Source organism: Panthera uncia (assembly GCF_023721935.1).
Source record: "Panthera uncia isolate 11264 chromosome A1 unlocalized genomic scaffold, Puncia_PCG_1.0 HiC_scaffold_17, whole genome shotgun sequence".
Taxonomy (NCBI): Eukaryota; Metazoa; Chordata; class Mammalia; order Carnivora; family Felidae; genus Panthera; species Panthera uncia.
In genome coordinates, this window is record NW_026057577.1 from 49,506,603 (window position 1) to 49,530,444 (window position 23,842).

Genomic DNA, 23,842 nt, shown 5'->3' on the forward strand with positions numbered 1-23,842 from the left:
GACTTCTCCAACCTAATTACAAAGCAATCAAACAATTTAATTAATCTGGAAATCACTTTCTTAACAATAACTGCCTCTACAATGAGGCACCCTGTGCAGAACCGTTAGGTAAAGCCCCAATTTGTTATATTGCTTGTATGTTGGCCATTCTAGCCCTCCCCCCAACCCCACCCCCGGGATCAGAGAGTTAATTACCTACCAAATGCCTGACCACTACTAAGGTTTACTTTACCAGGTCAAAAACATCAGCGGCAATAACAACATCCTATAAAGTGTCCTAGTGCTCAGACATCCAAGAGCCAGCAAATCCCTGGGAGCAGCAGGATTTGAGTTATAAGCAAGTGCTGCACATATGGGCAGAGAATTAACTGGCACCAGTTTTCGCTTGAGAGTCTCTCAGGTATTGCTTTGCAGATGGGGGGATGAATTCAGAGAGCAGTGCTGTGAGGAGTGAAGGTCATGTGTAGGACGCTGGTTTCAGTCCGTCTTGCTTTTTTATCCTGGGGACTCAGTGTGCACATCCCTGGCAGCCTGGTCCTCATTTCATGAGTTAAGAATACGTATATAAGATGTGCTTTTTTTGTGTGTTCTAGGTTAGTGGTATTTTGAACACTGTAAGGTTTTAGAGACTGAGTAGGTAACCTGGAAATCAATTTTTTAAAGTTTGCTTATTTATTTATTTCAAGAGAAAGAGTGCATGCACGACTGAGGGAGGAGCAGAGAGAGAGGAAGAAATCCCAAGCTGACAGCACAGAACCTGATGTGGGGCTTGAACCCATGAACTGTGTGCTCATGACCTGAGCCGAAATCAAGAGCCAGATGCTTAACTGACTGAGCCACCCAGAAGCCCCAGAAATCAATTTTTATTCAAATAAGAACACAGACTTCAAAGTTTGACTCCTACCTTTCTAATCTGCTAATCTTGTTATTTCTCCCTAAGGAACATTGAGGAATATTCTGTAATAACACAGAATAATCTACAGAATACTCATCCGCCCTTTTCATCTCCTAGTAGTACCATGCCACTTCTCTCTCCAAATTCCCTACTAATGGGCAGTCGTTGTCCCACAGTGGGCAGTCAGTCACCCATAGTCTACCCATATTGGAAATGTTTGGTCACTTGTAGTCTGTAATATTTTCATTACTTCATTTCTAGTCCATCACCAATTATGCTAGGTTTGCTCACCAAAATATTTTTTCTGTTGGCCTGTCAGGTCCTAATCTCAGCACCTCAGCTCCTCTTCTTTGGCTGCTCCTCTGTCCGCCTAACACATTTATGCCATCTATTGAGACATCTATTGAGGTTAAGACATCTATTGAGGCCCTCCTCTGGGTAATACCAATAAACGTAGTTCACAACTCATTGGCTCTACCAGTCTGACTCCCCTACTGCCAGAATATCTGTCTCTACTGCATTGCCCTACTCCCTTTGGGTCGTTTCTGTCTCCTTCCTGAGGTTCTTCCGTTTCTTCTTTTGAGCTTCCTGAACCGTCTTCAAATTAAGCTGTAGTTTCTTGTCTTTAATGAATTGTCAGATATTCTAGTTCAGGCCACCATCATTTTCTCTAATATCCCATACCTTTAAGAGCCTTTGTGATAGTATGTGGGGGGGGGGTGTATACACCTTGGCACTTAAATCTAGACCTGCCATAAAACAGGAAGAAAGATCTGTTATTAGCAAGATTTTGCAGATGGCTTTGCAGTCTTAAGTTTTGGAATTTGTGTTTGATTTTACAGCAATGTAGTGGATGAGAAGAAAATGAGGAATATTTTCAATCAATTGGCTTAGAAAGGCAGCACAAGATGCAGAGGCAAAACCCAAAGATTGAAAATGGTTAATGGTTGGGGTGCCTGGGTGGCTCAGTTAAGCATCCGACTTCAGCTCAGGTCGGGATCTCACGGTTTGTGGGTTGGAGCCCCGCCTCGGTCCCTGGGCTGACAGCTCAGAGCCTGGATCCTGCTTCAGATCCCATGTCTCCCTCTCTCTCTGCCTCTCCCCCACTCGTCCTCTGTCTCTTTGTCTCTCAAAAATAAATGAACATTAAAGAAAATAATAAAAACAGAACTATTTAATGGTAGCCTTGATTTTTTTTTTTCATTAAGAGCAGAAAATTAACCTATCTCTTTATAATCTCTATCTGCTCATCTTCAAAGTGAGGGGGTTGCCATGTATTGTAGGATGTTACATGGCTTCCTAGGGACCACTCATTAAAATCTCTAAAAGTGAGAAGAATTTTAAGTTCATTCCTTGTTTTTCCCTTCTTTAGATTCTTAAAAATATTTAATAAGCTCTCTCTAGTTCTAGTTGATCTCATTATAATTTCCAGATGTAGTGTTCCCTTTACAAAGAACATGGGGCTAAGAATTTGGTGCCAGGTTTCATTATTTATTCTCAATGAATTGGGTAGCAGAGATTGTTAGACCTCTCATACCTTGGCTTCCAACAATTAACTGTTTTGTTTTTCCTAATAATTTAGGAAATCTATATGGGGTGTGAGCAAAGTGAACATTTTTTTTCCCCCAAATAAAATCTACACTAAGATTTTTGGCATTAGATTGATTTCTCTTTAGGAAACAAAACTTTTAGCCATGTTGAATTTTTCAAGATCTTTCAAGGCTGTGAAGAGTGATATATAAGCTAAGTTGGGAAGAGATGGGGCAGGGAGAATCAAGGCTGTTGGGAGAAGTTGATGGAACTTAATTTAGCTGTGTAGATAAATGGACGGAAAGAGTCCTGGCTTACTGGATGGCAAAAGCAGAATACATTTCTCCAGGGGCCCAAGGAAGAACAGATGCAAAGACATGATAAATTTCATTGCAGCAGAGGGAAAAATGCTTCTAGATTCTCTGTCCATAAAGAAATGGGCTTTTCAGCGCTTCCTATTCAAATGGCTTTAATTGTGCTGTCTGTCATAAAGTTAATGGCATCTGTTGAAGACATCAGTGTAAACTTTGCAACCTTAAGTTAATTGAAAAATTTCAGTAGGGGTATAACCAGTCCAGAAGTCCTCAAGGTAACACTAAACTTATTCTCTTTAATGGGTTAGTCTGTTCTTTTTTGCACACAGGTTATAAATTGTTTACAGCTAGGTACTGACTGGAACATGCAATCTTGTATGCCTCACACCTAACTACAATTGTCACTTCCGTTATAAAATCAGTAATGTGGGAACTGGCTGGCTGTAAAGGATTAAACAGATCTTCCTGATTTATTTTCCGTGTTTCAAGATCGTACAAGCTTAGTTTGCAGCTTTCCCTCACCTCCTTATTTAAACCAGCTACAATTCCATCCGGTCCTCAGATAATTCTGCCAGTCTAATTAAACATGCAGAGGGAAGCCGGGTGGTCTGGAGTGTCCTGAACTGCCCCTCACCAGCTGCCTGCCAAGCTTTCTCAATGATCAGCAGCAGGTTGAGTGTTCTGATGGAGAAAGTAACAAGCCCCCAAGGAGCTGCTCTCTTTACAGTGAGCGGTCTGTGCTCCCCCTCCCCCGCCCCCCATGGAAGGATTTAAGAACACCCCCTGCCAGCCTTTGTGTGATAGTGGCTTTTAAAGCCTGCCTGGCCAGTCACAGCCCAGATGCTTAGGAGCAGGGGGACTGTTGAATAAAATATTGATAAGGGCTAATCCTGCTGGGCCACTTGGGCCATGCTGAGAGTAAGCTAGGTCATTTGGCAGGCGAGAATTCTACCACTGAACCACCCATGCACCGAGCTGGGTCGTTTGGGAAACAGGTCCAGACTGCTGGGTTCTTCCCAGGATTTTATGATCAGTTCTGACATTTCCACCTTTAAAATATGTACCCTGGAATACAAGGATTCATTTTCCAGAATTCAGACATGTACCCGGTTTCTGTTAATAAAAAAATACTAAGGCTGCTTTTTCTAAAGTAGAGAGCCCCCACCCATTTCTAAAGTAGAGAGCACCCCCCCGCCCCCGCCACACACACACAAGTTGGAGCATACACTTCTATTTCCATCACCTGTTTAAAATGTTAACATCTGCAAGACTAAGAATCAAGACACGTGTATATACGTTATTCTATAGTCCTGAAATACTGAGGTTATTAATCTGTGGAAGACTGCTGCTTGGTGATGGGTGAGTGTGCTTATTTATATACCTGTGCACTTGGAACGCTGTGCTGGGACTCAAGCCCATTTGCTCTCCCGCCCCTGGCATACACCCCCCCCCCCCCCCCCCCCGCCCCGCTGCCAGCAAAACTAAAACATTCTTGGAGATGGACGTTTGACAAAAATGTACAGAAATGCATTACTTGCAAGAAGATGATTCTGGATGTGGGATAGGAATCATATTGTGATTTTTCCCTCTGTTTCTCTTTACAGGAAACAGCCCTCAAGATAGTCCAAGAAATTTCTCCCCCAGTGCCTCAGCCCATTTCTCATTTGCACGGAGGTAAGGACTTCCTTTGAGTTGAATAGAAAAGTGTTTTGTAGAAGATCCTGTCTCCCGAACCTCACTCTTCCTCATTCCCCGCTGTTCCCTCCTGTACCTCTGCCTTCTGCCTGTGTGATCCTACCCATCGTCATATACGGCTTTCTCTGAAGCTCCCTGCCCAAAGATAGCTTTGGACCACTGCAAAACTTTGTTGTAAACACTCCTGCTTTAAAAGTTTAATAATGATATCTGACTCATGCTAGAGTTACATGGACCTCTCTTGGTCCTTCCTAGATGGTGGATTCCCAGTGAGGGCAAAAAATGACTGTTTCCATTTCTTTCTCTTATCGCCGGTGCAATGCCTTGTGCTTGATGTTCAACAGATTATTACTGAGTTATCTGAGCTTACATTATAAGGATTTGATTGATTTACATGTCCTGGTGCAACTGTTTTTTGTTATTATTGAAATACTTTTTTTTTTTTTAAATGACCTTTCTTGGGGTCGCAGGGTGTAAAGTCTAAGATGGCTCTTTATGTGAGAGAGTGAAGCCACCAATTTAGTAATCCCCCTATGAACTATAGGACATTTTATGTTTTCTCTTCCTATCTTAGTTAGAATTTGACACCAAGTATTGAAGATACATGTTATTTCTGGGTCATTCAGTCACAAGAAAGTCTTGTTGTTCAGAGGATCATGGGCATGTGATGTAACATCACACCTTTTTTGTTCTGGATCTTCTACTGGAAAAACACAGAGAACAAAATGCCCCTTCAGCTATAGGTCTCTGAATATTCAGGACAGATTCAGTTTATGGTCTGATTGTCCTGCATATTTGCTCATTTTTCTCAGAGACCTAACTATACCATGAAGTAGATTAACATAGCACTAATAAAGACTTGTGTGTAGGTTAAAAAAAAAAAAATGGTTTTAACGCATGTTACTAGGCAGCAAAACCTGGAGTGTCCTCACTGCCATTTGTCAGCACGTAATGCATTTACATTACTAAATCCAGAGAAAAGGATCTGTTGGCAATATTTTCAGAATTCTCTGTAATTAAGATTCCCTTGTAAATGTCACACATTCCCCACTATGTGGTAAATGCCTGTGTGTGTAAGGTTCCAGGCTTCACTGTGGGCAGGACACAAGAGTATAAGACATGCTCTCTAAGGAACTTGAGACACCCCCCCCCCCCCCCCCCCCCTGACTTTTGGCCCTTTTCCAGCTTTTCTTCTTTTAGCAACTTGTTTTAAGCACTTAAAAAAAAAAAATGAGAAAATTAACAGGTCCCGAAAAGCCTGTGTTTGCCCAGTGAATATTAATTCATGATAATGCTGCTACTCTAAGTGGAAAAAAAAAAAAACCTTACAAAAAATTAATAAACAAGAACCCACCATAGCCTTTAAAACATATCTCTTAAAAGAATGCATTTCATCACATTAAGTAGTAAGAAAAATGCAAATCTCATTACAACGTGCATTTAAGCATGACAGAAATCATAGTCTCTTCATTCTGCCTTATTTATAAAAATGAAGAAAACCTGATAATTAAGTGGGTGACTAGAGGATAGGGCAGTTTGGTTTCTTTGCTATTTAACAAAATACACAAACCCCCAGGCATATGCTAGTTTTTGACCAGTAAACCTTCAACCATGACACAAGATGAGCACAGAACTCTAGCCCATTTTGCATGAATTTACAAATGGACCTCCCTCTACAGTCTTCAAAAAGTATTAATTTCAATTAGGACATGAGTGATCATCTTTTTAAACTTTTATTCAAGTAAACAGAATCCTACATTTGCTATAAAAACTCAAATTGGTGTATTTTTATATAACCTCTCGTGTATCTGTCTTCCATCTTAAAGTTGATTTTTATTAAGGAGACATGGAACTCGTGGGTCTCCATTCCCTTCCATTTGGTATGCATTTTTGAGCCTTCAAGAAATAATACCATTTTTGAGGGTCTCACATTTTATTATTTTGTATATTCAGTTCAGCAGAGAAGAGATTGCTGCATTTTTTAAAACTATTCTTGAGTGAAGGGATAAAGATCAAGTTTATTAATGTTTTCTCATCTTATATATGTAATAATAACCCACCAGTAGACATCCCCTGTGATGTAATAGTTTAATTTCAGGCTGGAAAATATGATACTCACTTGCTTTCTGCATCATCTAGTACATATATTAAAGGTAAAATTCTCATACTGATTTTTTTTTTACCACTGTGCTAAAAGGCTGAAAATGAGCATTGTAGTATAGTAAATATTTTTACTTTGCTAATAACTGTGATACTGATTTACAATCCATCCGATTACAGAATTAACATTTTTTTTCCTGGGTGAGAAGATGGAGGTAATAACATTGTTCTGGCTTTCCCGGAAGGTGTGGGACTTATTTGGGAATTGCTTTTACTTAGGTTGGAAATATGGAGCCCTGAATACATGCCATAGGTGTTTCCTAGTTGGCTTGTTGTTGCTTACCAGAGTAAATCTCAGAATGTATTTGCACAAGCAAATTACTAGAACTCAGCAATTGCCTGCTGAGTTCGGGTCATAAGACGCTTGTTGAGTGCTGGCATAGTTCAGCTTGTTCCAGGATCAACCAGAATGTCAAATGTGTCACTCCAGGTGACTTATAACAATTAAATAAATAAATCTTCTTCCTCTTCATACAATTATAATAGCCAGGTTGATACTGGGACTTTTCATTCTTCATTGTACACTGTATTAATCTAAATTTTTGTGAGTCATGTTGAAATGCTGGGTTTTTGTGCCAATCTTTCTGTATTCTGTGTTCTCATCTGATGTTTTTCGCTTCTTATTCACTTAGTTTCACATTGAGAGATTTTTACCCACAGGAGAAAAAAAAAAAAAAAAGGAAAAGAAAAAAAATTACTCTTTAAAAAAGCCTTGTTGCTTTGGCAAGGATGAAGTCTGTCTTCCGATAACATTTTATTGGTAGCTACTGCAAAGAAAAGACAACATTGTTAGCAGGATCCAAATTGCACTTGTGTGATAGCCTTCTTGAAAAAAGAGGGCATGCTCTCTCTTAAGTACTATATGTAGCGCATATAGTAACAGCTGATGTGCGGTTGTCATGGTAATGAAAACGCAATGGTCTTTTGTGCTCCATTTGAGTAAATAGACACAGAGAACTTGGGGAACTTCATGAAACATAAATTATTTCTGGTCCGTGGATGCACAGGGTAGTAAGTACAGTCTTGTTTAAACATCTTTTAGTTGTGTATTTTCCAGAGTAAGCAAATGTAATTTATGTTTCAAAACTAATAAGAACCTGTCTTTTCTTGGAATTGTTCATTCATGTGAAATATGCTTATTGATACCTGAGGGAAAGGAGAGTTAATGAATCACAAAACAAAATCATGGTGGGGGAAATGGTGTCCCTCGTTCTTTCCAGAGACTAGTTTCTGATAATTGCTACTAAATGGACTGAATAATTCTTTTAAAAATCATATCATTTTTTACTTTTAAAAATAGGAGGTGTTTAAAATATAAAGTACACCATGGAATTTTAAGTCTTCAATAAGTAGCCTAATAAAATAGGACTCACCTGTGTCCATCTTGAGAACCATGTTGTTATAATTATTGTCTTTTTAAACCTTTAACATTTTTAATTGCTTAAAAATATTTTGAAAGAATATATGACTTAATTGTTCCCATTCCTTGTATGTGGTATATTTACAAACACTTTATTTTGCTTCTTTTTTTTAAAAAAAAAAACATACTTGATTCATTTGTACTCCAATCATGGTCACAGAAATGACAGGTAAATTTTACTGAAATTTTAACATTGTAGTATTTCTGTGATTCGTCCCCTTCAATTTCTCCATTTTGTCTTTGTGGACCATTTGCATTTATTGGAGGCAACATCCATGGTAGCCTGTGATTATATTTTCCCTTGAATGTAATTTAGTCTCAGATGTCAGTTTTGGTTTTTTTTTTTTTTACATAAACATCTAACTGTGACATTTCTGAAATTCAAGTCTAGTGCTGTTGAATCCTCTGACTTCAACTTACTGTGAATTGTGTCTGTGGTAAATTTGGTCCGCTCTTATCTCTCATTTGGTAAATTGGTATAATCACGCATTACAGAAAGTCTACATATGATATTCCCATCTAAAGAATGCAGTAAGGCTCTTTATAATGTGTGTTTTTCCTGTTTTTCCCTTGGCAAATGTGCATGTGTTTGTTTTCACAGTGGTATATGGTTTTGAAGTCACAGTCTTACTCAGACAGAATAAATAATAAAGTAATGATTCCAGGAAACCAGAGATTTCAGAAAGTTCGCTTTTGGGTGTTCCCTTGCAATAGTATTGTCTCTACTGCTTCATTAACTCATCTGAGACCCTTGTAATGACCCTCACTCATCACCAGAATCTACCCCAGAGGTTACCCTATGACCATTTGGAGAGAAGAATCACTCTCTTCAAGGACTCCTGACAGTTTTGCCTCTGTGATGGGGCCACGGTTGTACTCTGTGCATTAGGTTCTGTCACTAGTGGAGAATTTTCATTCTGCCCCTGCCATCACTGGCCAGAATGGGGTGCATACTCAAAACCTGTGCAAGGGGCTTTGGTTCCAACACTTTATGAAGCCAGGTCATGCCAGAAGGCAGTAACTCTTAAGAGATTCTAAGTATAGGGTCAGTCCCTTTTTTTAGTGTGAAAGTAATTTGCTACTTAAGGCTCAAACCAGCCCGGAGCCTCACTAATCCCTTCCCTAGATGTGATGAGTAGGACACTTGCCTTGAAAATAAGTGGAGCATCTTTAGGATGTAATGGAAGTCCCCACAGGCTCTTGTACCTTGCTGGAATTCAGGTACAAATTCCAAAAGATCCATGGCCTCGGTTATCAGTTTCCAGCTACGAGTATTTTTCCTCCTCCCTTTCTGTTTTTATTCATTTGAATCTGCTGAGTCTGACCATTGTAATTATCCCCGGTATTCATTTTGTCAAAGTGCGTTAGTGAGAGATCAATAATATGGATCAACCCATTCACTTTCTCCTTGTTTGGGTGTATTGATTCAGTTTAAATAAAAGTCAACCTGCTGTATAATGTTTGTTTACTCTGGCCCTTGCTGAACATTTCCTCATCCTCACTGACTGTATTTGTGTCATTCGTTTGGCTGAAAATACTCGGTTTCCCTGGAGTTCCCATGCAATGGTACTCCAGTGTTGGCCAAAGCTAATCTCCCTTTCTCACCAGGACTGATGGACGCCGCTGGTCCTTGGCTTCTCTCCCTTCTTCTGGCTATGGGACAAACACCCCCAGCTCCACAGTCTCTGTAAGTGCCTAACTTGTCTCATCCTCCTCACAGCCACATGGCTCTCTTACTCTGTTACATGGGAGATGTTTTCTCTGGGTGTTTCCTGGTAGGAGGGAGAAGATAAATTCTGCATGTCTGCCACTGTGAATGGGTTACTTCTCACTTGATGAACTGACAAATATAAAAAGGACAAACTCTCTGGAACAAGCTTTTAAACCATGGTGCATAAATTGAGTTAAGTCAGTCCCAGGATCGCAAGTTTGGAGGAGATTGGGAGCTTTCGTTTTAATACCATTTGGTGTAGTTTGGGGGTGGAAATGCAATCTGGTTTTATTGCTTTGGTTCCACACCAGCGATGTCTGTACTGAAAATGCCATTAAACTTTGATGGCCTGGGTCTTATTTTCTTGTGTGCCTTAAAAGGAGGGATTTTTGTTTGTTTGTTTGTTTTTGTTGTTTTGTTTCTTTGTTTTTCTCCTCCAAAGAAAAAAAATGGCAAGCCTTAAATGTGTACCTTCTAGGTAAGGTGTTTTTTAAAGGGGAGTTTAAAAGAATTTAGTTGTAAGTTAAGACAAGGAGACAAAATGAAACCATGAAAATGGAATAGAGGAAGAAGGATACCCTTGCCCCAAACTGTAACATTTCAACAAGAGCCCTAGCAATTAATGGAAACAATTCAGTAAATTAGATAGATGCTTTCTCAGGTTAAATTAGTGGTGTTGTGGGATATCTGTCTTTGCCAAGCTTCAGAAGCTGATGGTCATTTAGAAAGACCAGGTATGTTGTAGGTATTCAGTGAATACCTAATGGAGTGGTCTGAATGCCCTTGAACCAGCCGGAATGTGGACTTGATGATTTCAGATTTCCTTTTAATCTAATACATTTCCATCTTCATTTTGTCAAAATCCGTGGTCTTTCGTGTAGGGTTTTCATCCGTTGGTTTGTTGGGGTGGTGCTGGTTATTCACAAACCCCAACACTGTGTTAAGCATATAGATTCAGCCATGTAATAGTACTTGCATTGAAAAGACACTACAATTAAGTTTATAAACTAACTGGTATCACCACTGCTTTATATTATGTGTTTCCAGAATTCCATATGTAGTATAATGTGAGTTTTCTGGAGCACCTTTAATACTGCCGTGTTAAAATCTGATGGATTCTTTTTACCATCTCCTTGGTCATTTTTTGAGGAGAGGTAATTTATTTTCCTATCCTCTGTTCCATTTTGCTGTGGTATGTGAACTTATTGTCCATTTAGATAATTTTGGTGAAGCGTCCTGACAGTCTTGAGTGGTTTCAGTGACAAAGAAGGCTCACATCAGGAAAATGTGCTTCAAATTTGTAAATGGTTTCAGTGGATAAAACTGTCACTAAAAAACAGTGAAGTTACCCTTGGCTGCTGTGTCCATAACCATCAATTTTTTTTTAAGGTTTTTTATTTTTTTTTGATAGAGAAAGGAAGGGGGATGCCTGTGAGCAGTGGAGGGGCAGAGAGAGAGAGAGAGAGAGAAGGAGGGGGGGAGAGAGAGAGAGAGGAGAGAGAGGAGAGAGAGGAGAGAGAGGAGAGAGAGAGAGAGAGAGAGAGAGAGAGAGAGAGAGAGAATGAATATATCCCAAGAAGGCTCCGTGCCGTCAGCCCCAAGCCCAACATGGGGCTTAATCCCATGAACCATGAGATCATGACCTGAACTGAAATTAAGTCAGATGCTCAACTGACTGAGCCACCCAGGTGCTCCTGGTTATTGGTTATTTTAGAGGTTAAAAAGTTGGATAACTCCAGTGTGAAAATGAATGCCGAAACTGATCGACCAAGGAAAAAAAAGGGTAATTTCCTGAAATTTAAGTATTGTTCTTCTACAGAATTTTTGGCAAGTCTCTTGTCTCCAAATTCTTCATTTCAGCTATATGACCTTGATTTGCCCTTCAGTCAAGTTTTATTGTGGTTTGGATGCAGAAATTTGTTGCTTGTAGGAAAAATAGGGGAGAATGCAAGATCTTTCATCGTTCCATCTCTAGTAAATCATACACCATTTTAAAGAGCAAATCTCTTTAAAAAGGGGGGAATTAACATAGAATTGGACCTTGTTTGGTACAAATAAAAAAAACCAGTTGTTTGTAAGCATTTATTATGTGCTGGGCATTAGTCTAACTACTTAGAATGCATTATAATCCTTGTTTAATCCCAGCAACAGACCCTGTCGTATAGTTGATGTTATTCTCTTCATTTTATGGATCAGAAACTTGAGGCACAAAGAATGAACTGAGGGGCTTTAAACAACCCCCTTGTTTATTAGTAAGAGTACCCAGTAAATGGTCTAGACTCTGGGCTCATGGGTCTTTTGAAGGAATTTACATGGTGTTTCTTAAAATAAACCTTTTAATTAATGAACATGACCTGGCCATCTGTCATAATGGAATTATCACCATCCTTGACTTCCATATGTAGTCTAAAGAAGAAACCACCCGAGACAGTTTATAGTTACACACACGCACACACTCACACACACACACACACACACGCTCTTTCTGTTTCTAACCAACAGCTTCCAACCAGAGGTAACACAGTATTTCTCTTACATGTTTATTAAAGAAGGTGGCACATGTAATTATTAACCTCATATTCCCAATTTTTCTTTCAAGATAGAATTTTAACTTTCAAAATTACTTTTTGCCAAAAGAGGTAAGGAACTGTTAAATCTGTGAAGTGTAGGTTTTGCACACCTAACAAAAGTTCAATTATCTCTTTTCCCTATTGTTGGTAAAAGTAATGAGTGAAGATTTGACAAGCTCTTTCTCATTTCTCTTATTTTGGGCGAGGGGGGGGGTCTTGTCCTTTAAATTTTGGGGCAAAAATTGTGCAAAACTGCTTAGTAGTTTCATTTCCTTTTCTTTCTTTCTTTTTTTTTTTTTTCAAAATATGTATTTTACTTTATTTTTAAATAATCTCTGTACCTAGTGTGGGGTTGGAACTCATGACCCTGGGATCAAAAGTTGTATGCTCTGCTGACTGAACCAGCCAGGTGCCCCTCTTCTTTTCTAAATCTGATCCGAGTCTCTCTCAGATTTTCACTTTCTGGGTTAACTGTTAGTCACTTAGTCAATCAGAAATGCACTTTAGTTATTGTTTTGAATAGAAAGATAGAACACAAAATTACACTTTGAATATATAGCTTCAGTTTGACATATGATTGTGTTGTTAGCTGAATTCCAGAACTACTTAAGCTGAAGTGTAAACATCAAATCTTTATCCTTTGGGTATTATAGCAACTGTAAAACTGGCAAGTGTTAAAAATGCTGTATTCTGAAATTGAAAAGATTTGGTCATAGGAAATTAATCAGTCCTTCCAGAGAATATTTAGTATTGTAACTTCTTTTAACTTCCAATTTTGCCATTAAAATTAATTTGTGGAACTTTTCCAAGATAATATTAAGATCATAAGTTTTAATTTTAAAATAAGTAATAGGGAACCACAGCAGTAGGAAGACATTCCCCCATATATTTAACAGATAAATCATTTTCTACAGAAGGGAAAGAACGGAAATAAGAATATAAATACCTGTAAATATATGAGGTATGACTATAAAATGGTATTCCTTTTAATAAATAACAAGTAAAAAATGACACATGCTTGTGAATACTGTCCTTTGCAAAACGGTTATCTGGAGAGACGAAATGATACCATTATTCAGAACATTTTGGGGGAAGTCTTCTGCAGCTTTTTTATGTAACTCGTTACTCTTGGAAAGTAGGTTTGATTTAGGACACTACTAGAGTCATACGCAAACTAATTGGGTGATGAGACCCACTGATACCACATTTAGAGAATATGCGAGAAATACAAAATGATGAGACACAATATATTGGGAAACCCCCAGACAAATGATTGAAGCTGTCCTCACAGCAGTGCCCCCGGGTTGCTTAGACCAGTGGAGGCATCTTCTCAACAAAGTGTGCAGTCTTGAGAGCGGCCTCTGTGTCTCTGCTGTCCTGCAGCTCTCACTGACTTTGAAAGTTCTCCACTGAGCGAGTCCCTGGTCTCTGCCAAAACCTATCCTTGGACTTGTCTGTTGTCAAGTATCAACTCCCTTTTAGGGCTGTATTTGGTATCTTTGGAACCCCTGGGGCCATTTTGCTGGCCTACGGTTGTCCCCACTGCCATAAACCCATCCTGTGTCACTTGGATTTGGTGATACCCTCGTCCCATTTGGACACTGCTGTTCCACCTGAGATGAAACAGGCTTTCTTCCCGGAGGACCTCCCTGCCTCCTCGCTTTCTTAATAGTGTTAAGGTTATAACCCTCACTCACGCCACCGCATCGTTCATTTTGCCATATTCTGTAAACCCAGGGCACATAACTTACGGAGTTCAGCTTGGTGGCTGGGTATTTGATATGACCACAAAATTTTCCTCTCAGAGTCAACACTTGTAACAGTTTGTTACGTTTGCTATGGCTATTTTTAAAATAAATTGTTATTTTGTTTAATAAATGTTAAAGATACAAAGAAAGCCTTTCCCATCCAATCCCTTTCTCCTCCTTGCCTCCCCAGAGGGAACTAACTCTCCTGAAGTTGATTTGTGTGGTTTCCATGCAAGTACAGGCCCTAGATACTTTATGTGAAACTCTAGAGCCCAGTGAGTCTTGGAATTAATTTTCATGTTTTAGAAAGGTAGCATGATCCCTGTACTGTACATAGCAGCCCAACAGCACCTGGACAGCAGTGCATAATCAAATATATTAATATTTCTGCAGCAGCCTTGAATCAACAGTCACACTAAGTGGATTAAATACATATTTTAAATAGCTTTCCAATCAGTCCGGTCGATGCTATGCCATCACAAGGATTACTGTAAACTTATGAATAACCTTCAGGGTTTTAGGGTTTTGAAATCTTGGATACAGAATTGCACATATCGATTTACCTCTGAGACCTGTGTATAGATTTTTAATTTTATTTTTTTATTTGCTACTTCCCTTACCTTCACTTTATCATTAGTGCATCTCTCCTGCTTGCAGTGATTTCATAATTCTTTTCCTGATTGCTGGAGTTGATTTGGTTTGTGTTTTATTTGTTTCTTCCTACTGAAAAGTGTTTAAGACTGTGCCTGTTCTTTCTGAGTGGAGATTTGGTTTATCTCATTACTCTTTCTAGTAGCGTTCTCATTTTTATGGCTTATAAAACAGTCTCATTACATTATAAAAATTCCTCTTTGTCTCAGTATGTACTTATAAGGTGTTTTATAATTTCAAGGTATGAGGGCATTTTTAAGCTTTAGTCATTAATTTCTAGGGTTGCTTCATTGTGATGCTTCAGTGTTTATGAAGTGTATTATTAACCTAATGACAGGTTTAAAAAAAAACCTGCTAGAACTGAGATTTCAAATGAGTGTTACCTTTACAAATATGCTTATTCTAATCATGGTTCTGTTGCTCAAAAACTTCTCCATTTTGTTTTGTTTTGTTTTGTTTTGTTTTGCTTTGCTTTGTTTTGAGAAGTGCTTGTTGAGTTTACCTCTCAGGAAAAACAAAAAGAAAAGTCTGTTTGCTTTAGAGTTAAAATTCTTATATTGATTAAAAACTGTTCTTTAGCTATTCACTTTTTGTACATTACGTTGTCCTCATAACTATTGAGTGACGTTCTTCAAAAAGCAAATCTATATGCAAGGGACTAAAAACACTCAGCACTACTGAAGCTACTTTAAAAACAAACAAACAAAAAAACGTGTCAGCCAGAGAAAAAAGGGCAGAGAAATCTGCTTTTTAAAACAATGACATTGGTGAGAAAAGTACATCTTCATCGCTTCCCCTTTTTATGCAGGGCACATACTGATGTGTCAAAGGGCAGCATGCTTTGTAAAGGAAGGTCTCTCATTACTTTATTTGTGATCACACATCCTAACATTCATTTTATGTTACTCACCTGAAAGTCACAGTGTTTGATTGTGAGTAGCGGTAGGAGCGAGGTACCATACTCAGTTGAGAACTAATCTGTCATTTCATGCGCCCAGGTTCTCTGGTTGTCACTTTCTTACAGTGGCTTTGAGTGGATCCTGCCCATTTTCAGAGCCTGAGTTTCCTACAAGAGAGGAAGCTATCTTCTGGGAAATGGTCTCATAGACAGCTGAGATGAAATATAGAAGGCATTTTGACCTCTCAGAGAAAGCAGCAAGGGTACACATTTAGACACTAATTATTATAGTTCTAACATGAAAAGGCAGTAGTATGAAATGGTGATGTCCCTCCCCTAGGTTCACTGCTTTGCTCGCAGATTCACTTGTCTTTCTTACTGAGGTGGTCCCCTAACCTCACTGTGGTTTCTCGTAGTCCTCCTCTTCCTCCCAGGAGAAGCTGCATCAGTTACCATACCAACCAACGCCAGATGAATTGCACTTCCTGTCAAAACATTTTTGTACTACTGAAAGCATTGCCACGGAAAACAGATGCAGGAACACCCCCATGCGCCCCCGTTCCCGAAGTCTGAGGTGTGTGGACCTGATTGAAAAATGTTACTTAACTGGATTATCTGTTTTTAACCATTTCTAGGGAAGCCTTTGGGTGGTCCCATTCATCTCAGTGTTAATTGATTTGTGAACTTCTCTAAATAGAGAGTGATTTTCCCATCTCTACGTGATGTTGTTAATTACCACTGAAAGGCATCTTACTGTTTTTCTTTCAATTTCTCTCAATTTGCTAATTGCTATAGTAGCAGTAATCATGATGGACCAAAGGGACCTCCTATAAAGCCTTCTTGCCATTGGAAATTCCAAGACAATCTAATTGTGGTGTAGGAGCACTTAATGCTCTTATTTTAGGAGAGTTAAGCTTGGCTAAAAAGGAAGGACAGCAAAAATAGAGGATTTTCGTTCAGATGCCACATTATAAAAGTTCACCCCTATTTTTCATTTTTTCTTCACATCATGAGTTTTACTTTTTTCCAGGAACATGAATGCATTGTTAGGAGTTTGTCTCCGTTGAATTTTGACATTTGGTATCTCTTACGGTTTTGTTTTTTAGGAAGCAGACTCTAAAACAGATTTGTGTTCAGGATGCTTAGTAGGGAGTGCTCAGGATTTATACTTGTAGAAAGAAGGCAAGCAAGCAAAATGGGGCAGAGGCAAATGAAGCTGTCACACAGCTGACTCCACAGGGGACTCCGGGGATGGCATGACCTGTCAGAGTTGTGCTTCTGGGCCAAGTGGCCTTTTTTTTTTATCCCTACCTCAGTCCCTGGGTGCAGCACCCTGGCAAGGACGTGGCTTGGATGGGGTGGCTGCATCTGAGGCCATCTTTGAAGGGACTGATGGCTGAAGGCTTCTACAGTCCCAGCAGCCGGGTGACAGGTCCTTCTCTGCCGGACGCTCAAGGCAGTTTGTCTCCGCAGTGTGATATCTTGACGCTAGAGTTGGAATACTTTCCTGTTTAAGATTTTATTATGAAAATAGTTTGTCAGGTGTTCAGTTGAACATCTGAGTTTCCTGAGGAGGGTTTTCCCCTTTGTATTTTTTTCAAAGTAAGCTCTACACCCAACATGGGGTTCTAATTCAAAACCCTAAAACCAAGAGTCCCATGCTTTATTGACCAAGCCGGCCAGGTACCCTCCCCCTGCTTTGTAGTTTTTTTATTTAGCATCATAAACTGATAGTAAATGTAGCCACGCTGAATAATTTGGGAATGAGTTATTATTTTGAGTTAGGGAATAAAAGACCAATTTTACGAATTCATTTAAAGGCGTTGTATTTTACCACATGGGTGCCCATTTTATGGTTTTATGAAAGGAGCTCCTTGGGTATCTGGTGCAGGCTATGTTCTCCCTGGAATGTAAATACTCGCACTGACGTTGCACGACTGTATACCACGAGGAACACACACGAACTGCTATTGAAATAATGAAAACGCACAACAGTTCTCTGCCTCTCTTTCATATTGTCCAAAGTGCTTACCTCAGCATCCCAAATAGGTTTTTGCTAGGCCAGAAAATGGATTTCAGTGGCGACACCTGTGCCATGGAAGACTCTGAGACCTTTTCAGTGGTACACGGCAGAGCTCAGGTGTACAATAAAAGTGTGAAATTACCCTGTTCGTTGTGTCCTAGATGTTGCTGTTCATAATGATCCTACTTTGTTTTATATTGCAATTCATTAATTGGTTTCCAAAACGACACAAATGCATCCTACGTACAGAATATAAACTCAATTTAAGAACGTTTCTGAACTAGTTTTGCATTGTAGCTGTAATTATTTTGTGGCATTCCATTTCTTAGGCTTCCTTTCTGAAATCCTCTCCAGGGTGTCACCATGTGTGGGTATGTATGTACGTACTAATGACTGATTTTGTAGTTTATCGCCTAATACACTTCTCTTACGAAGGTTGTATAGTCCTTTTGATCCAACCAATTGTTTATAAATAAAAAGCTTATTTTCATTTCATGCTGAGGCAAGTTTAAAAGGGTAATTTGCTTTGCTTGCAGCCCCGGACGTTCTCCCGCCTGCTGTGACCATGAAATAATTATGATGAACCATGTCTACAAAGAAAGGTTCCCAAAGGTAATGAATTGAATCGAAGATGCCTAGCATCAACGAACAGGCAACCTGGGTGTAGCGTGTGTAAGGTGGTTTTGTTACGGGAAGTAATGGTCCAGTCTAGTAGTAATGAGCTGGGCTTGTGTAAAACAGCACCATAGCTTCTGAAAAAGGTAAAATCACTCAACATTTTTTAAAAATGGCTGAGGACTAGCCATATTTGCTGTGTGAGCTGCCTCTAAAATGAATCCTGCTGCTTGTCCCACCCACTGGGTAGGCCTGATGAGGCACCCCAGGGAGAATGAGCCTCTAGACCCTCATGTTCCCTCTGCCCTAATCTGGGCCCCGTTGTGAATCCTCAGGCAGCAACTGTTTTACTTCGTTAGAAACCTATAGAGTAGTATGTGGTGAATGTCTTTTGTTTTGTTTGTTTGTTTTTGAGAGAGAGAGAGAGAGAGAGAGAGAGAGAATATTCCAAGCAGGCTCCACGCTGTCAGCCCAGATCTCTTGTAGGGCTTGAGCCCACGAACCGTGGGATCATGACCTGAGCCAAAATCGAGTCGGACGTTTCACTGACTGAGCCATGGAGGTGCCCCAACCTCATTTTTCTTTTCTGGGACTTCCTATCTCTTGAGCAAGTTGATGTCTTCCCCTATTAATTTAGAAGGGAGGGTACAGTTGCAGTGTTCCCCACTGGGCTTGCAAAAGGAATGCGAACTGAGCCAGGGAGGACTTGTCGAAGAGTTGTTGCCAGACATCCTGGCTGCAAAAGCCTGCTGTTTGATAGTTCCTGTTACCTAGTATCCACGGCCTTTGCACTAGTATTCCCGCACATTTGGGAGAAGACAGTCTTTCCATTGTGTTCCTGTTCCTCCCCCACTACTTGTGTAGCCCCAGGCAAGAAAATGAAAGGAAATCTCTGGTTTCATAAATCAGTAGCAAAATGCTTATTATTTGCAATGACCCCGACATTGATGTCATTGATTAAAGCTGTCTTAGCTATTAATTACATGTCACTTGTTCACCGGGGAAATAGGTCCTGACTCACGTAGTTAATGCTGGTTAGGATTTTAGAAGGGGAGCAGGAGGCCAAGAGAAACCCCGCCCCCTCATAGACAATATAAGCAAAGGATACTGATTAGGCAGTAGGGCGTCACAGAATGAAATGAAGGTTGGAAAGGAAATTTTCTATTTATCCTACCTAGGGAATCTCCTTGGCTTTTTACATGTGATACAGCTTTTTGAGAGAAGGATAAGGATAATATAAGATGCTTGTTCCTGGTACATTATAACCTACTGAACAAAACAACTCTTGCCTATCCTGTGGAATTCTAGCAGCAGTCTGAGTTTTGAATAGGTAAAAACATAACCTGATATTTTTGAGCATCCATCTGAAAGAAATAGCCCAAGATCTAAAACGAAAGCATAACAATTCACAGTATTGTTTGACTTGCAGAAGCCTTTATAGACCATCTTATATTTGATAGGACAGAAAAAACAATTATCACCCTAGGGTAGTCACTTTCCCTTGTATACCTCAAATCTTTCTTCCATGTGATGAGGCTGCTGTTGCTGCTTAAAAAAAAAAAAAATAGATTTCTTTTTTCACAACAGTTTTAGGATCACATCAGAATTGAACAGAAAGTACCAAGAATTCCTGTATACTCTGATGCCCCCCCAGCCCCCTCCCCGACATTCACACCCTCCTCCCTTCAGCATCCCTCACCAGTTAAGAGTCGATGAACCTGCAGTGACACATCATCATCACCCAGAGTCCATAGTTAACATTAAGGTTCACTCACGGTGGTGTGTATTATGTGGGTTTTGACAAGTATGTAATGATGTTATGTATATACACTGGTAGTTTCTAGAAACTAACAATTTGTGGAGGTGTCTGAAGATGCTCACTAAATGTGATGATTGAATTGTCCACTTGTGTGTTTTGTCGTCTTATATCTGTGTGTGCGTGTCTTCTCTAAATAGGCCACGGCTCAGATGGAAGAACGTCTGAAGGAAATTATCACCAGCTACTCTCCTGACCACGTTCTTCCTCTAGCAGATGGAGTGCTCAGTTTCACTCACCATCAGATTATTGAACTGGCTCGAGATTGCTTGGATAAATCCCACCAGGGTCTCATCACCTCACGATACTTCCTTGAATTACAACACAAATTAGATAAATTGCTGCAAGAGGTATGAACCACCATATAAAGTTTTCGGATTTGTTTTGCTTTTCCCCTGAAAAAAGAAAAATTTCATGAGTGCATTTGCTTACACATTGTAACCATGAGATAGAGTTCATATTCCAGGGAAGCAAAGAAGAAAAAACTGATTGCTACTTGCTGTAAATTGATTCTCGTCATCATTTATAGTAGTAATAGAAAGTTAATGTAATAACCTTTACAGGAACCTTGGGACCCAACAATCTATGGCTCTGGGATAAGTGGATTGTAAGGGATTTTCAGGCAGTGATTTTCCCCCCACCCCCACCCATAAAGTTATAAATTGCCTGAGTGCATGTGCGTTATTTGATGATGCTATCTAGTTCTAATATCTGGAAAAGCTAAATGGAAAATTGCTGGCTCCTTCCAGGCCATGTGTCCTATTAATTAACCTGCACATGGTATTGGGTAGTAAATGGCAACTTAAATTCTCATTAGTGTCAGTTCCTCTTCTAACAAAATATCCAATTTCCAAAAGACAGATAAACACAGGTACCTGTCTAGGTCTAATACTTGAATGCGTAGATCCTGATAACACCCAGGGCAGGAAGGAATGTGTATGGTAGAATGGAATTAATGCGTATACTGCTCTTGTGACTGAAATTGATCAGCCACAGCCTACAAGTAAAACCTATTTCGTCTCTATATTTAGATATATTGTATTTCTCTACCCCATAGGGCGTAAGTTATGCCCATGTCAGCAAAAACCATAGATTGTTTTTCTAAGCATGAATATGTAAATAATTGCATGGAACTGGAAGAAAATATTTGCATCCTAGTTTTCTAGAAATTCATCTGTATTTGCCCCTACTGAATTGAGTTCTGGCAAGATGAGAAGAGGCCTCTCTGACTAGAAGTCACTATTTTTCTTTCCCATCCAGACATCCCAACAGAGTTTTCTGTACTCTGTGCCCATTTCTCATATTTCACCCTATTGTAGTTCATTAAGGCAGTGTTTCTCAGAGTGTTTTAGGGGGATGAATACCTTGTTTTTGTTTTTCATTGTTAATTTCCAATTTGTCTTGCGCTAATTCTCCTATAAATTAAAATGAAAATAAATTTATAGGAACATGCATTTAGGTGTGCAAGAAATGTTAAAAATGTAAGAGCTGCTAAATGCTTGCACTCAATTATTGTACCTGTGTCATCACAGATTGGTAATAGCTCAGGGACCAGTCCCAGCATAGGTGTCTGTGTGAGCAGGGATTTTGTCTGTTTTGTTCATCTAGTGTGGTGTCTGGCATATAGAAGAACTCTTGAATGAATGGCTTCTGACCTCCCCTCATTTAACTCACTGAAGTCCACTGTCCTCCTTACTGTCTTGTCCTCTGGACATTTTACTGGAACAGTTCTCTTTTACTGGAATATTATTATATTCAGCAATATTAATATCTTCCTTTTCTCTCTTCATAACACCCCTCCTTTTCAATTCTTCTTCTGTTGTTGTTGTTTATTTATTTTGAGAGAGAGTAAGGAAGGGGCACAGGGAGGGTGAGGGAATCCCAAGCAGGCTCCATACTGTCAGCACAGAGACCGACGTGGGGCTCGAACCCGCAAACCATGAGATCATCACCTCAGATTTCACCTGACCTGAAATCAAAAGTCAGAAGCTCAACATACTGAGCCACCCAAGAGCCCCAAGATACTTTTAGTGCTTGTGTTTTTTCTCTGCTTCTTCCAAGAGCTCTTCCTCTAACTTGTGTTTTCTGAAAGTTAGTTTTCCCATCATCTGATTTGTGGCCCACTGCTCCTCCCTCTGTTCTGGTGATCTTGTTGGCTCTCTTAAAGACCGATGAACTCTAATGGCTTCCTGTTTGTATCTCCAACCAGCAGCTCTTAGCTTTCAGATTCATGTGTCTGCCTGGCTAATGAGTATCTTTCCACGTGGACAGTTCACTGAGACCGTAGTCCTGACTCCCAAATTCTTAATTCTCTGTGGCTGTAAGAACATTTATTGAATAACATTCCTCACTGGCTCCTTTCTGCCTATAAGTAAAAACCCTAAGATGGCACATTGACCATAGTGCAGTTTCATGCTCTGTTTTGGGTTTTCAAAGAGGGCTCTTTGAAGAACATGGATCACATCCCAATCATCTTCAACCCCCTGGTACCTAGCACTGTGGCTGATACTTGCTTCCTCAGTAATTATGGAAGGAAGGGAAGGAGGGAAGGAGAAAGAAGATATGTATATATGCATGTCAAAATGCTTGATTTATTACAATTTATTGTCAAATAATTCACTTCTGCTGTTCCTTTTAATCCAACAGCTCCCCCCAAAAAGGCTAGGAACGCAATGCATATTACTTGCTATGAGAATATCTTGAAAATGACATTTGTTAAATGGTGCATTTTGAAACAGAAGAGGCAGATAAGAGAGTAACTCTGTAGTCAGTCTCTGTGAGATGCTCCTTCCTTAATTCCACAGTTCTGTCCCAGGATGTTACCATAATTACTAGTTTAGTCCTGTGTTTTTCTTTCCTTCAGAGGCTTTCCCTGAAAGGGATAGAATCAATATCCAAAGCTGTTTACATTGAAATCCTGCCACCCCCTTCCCCCCACCACACACATTTAATTTTGTTTCTGTCTAATAGACCTGGCAGATTGTTTCATGGCAATTACAAAAAGAAAATTTTGGGTTTCAAAAATCATCTGAATATGCCATATAGCATAATATAATTGTTGATATTTAGAGAAATTTGTCTTTTGAGCAGAGAAACGTGTTTACTTGTGGTATGAAGAGCATTGTTGGGTTGTCTTATTTATCTTCACGGATAAACATTTTCTTCAGTCCTTGTGTGAAAATTAAAACTATCTTCAGAATGACATTGACAGTGTCCTTCCAGAGTTTGGAGCTAAAGAGTCACAGGGAAGCTTGTGCCTTTCAGATGGAGTCCTTATTGTGGGAATTTCCTTTACCTTCCACAGGATGCAATTGTTGTTAGTTCCCAGCTGTGACTTTGTGTGCCTGGTATCTCCTGGCCACTTTCCCCATTGTCAGTCTTTTGTAGACCCAGGCAAGGTCCCCCTGTGGCTTTGAGCAGGTTGATTTAACTGATGGCTTTTTAAAGTCCTGAGGTCTAGGTCTGTTCCAGATGAAATGCTTGATGTCTCCATTTGTTTTCTCACTTAGGTGTATTTAGCCAAAGAAAATAATATCCATAGGAAACTATAACCTACTTTCAAATATGGGTCTTAGTATTTTTTGTAGCAGCCAATACTTAAAATATAAACACAGGGTATCCATTAGTGTTGGTGCTTGCTCTTGGCAGCCTGGAAACTTTCTTCTCATGCTGTGTGATTTTGTTTGGTGTTGTCTTAACAGAATTCCTCCCTCCCCAATAATGTTAGTATATAAAATATTATTTGAGTTAATACAACCCATTGTATGTTCTGGCTTTGGTTATAGCTGGTAATTCT

The 23,842-nt window shown here is 39.6% G+C and overlaps 1 protein-coding gene across 3 annotated transcripts in view; it reads left to right on the top strand.

Moving 5' to 3' along the window:
- LOC125934931 (microtubule-associated serine/threonine-protein kinase 4-like) overlaps positions 1-23,842 on the top strand; it is a 221,615-nt gene that overhangs the window by 133,691 nt on the left and 64,082 nt on the right. For all 3 annotated transcript variants that reach the window (XM_049648563.1, XM_049648562.1, XM_049648565.1), the window contains exons 3-7: positions 4,344-4,413; positions 9,623-9,701; positions 16,009-16,166; positions 18,152-18,227; positions 20,187-20,396. In XM_049648563.1, the coding sequence (XP_049504520.1) occupies positions 4,344-4,413; positions 9,623-9,701; positions 16,009-16,166; positions 18,152-18,227; positions 20,187-20,396 (593 nt within the window). The remainder of the gene's footprint in view (positions 1-4,343; positions 4,414-9,622; positions 9,702-16,008; positions 16,167-18,151; positions 18,228-20,186; positions 20,397-23,842) is intronic.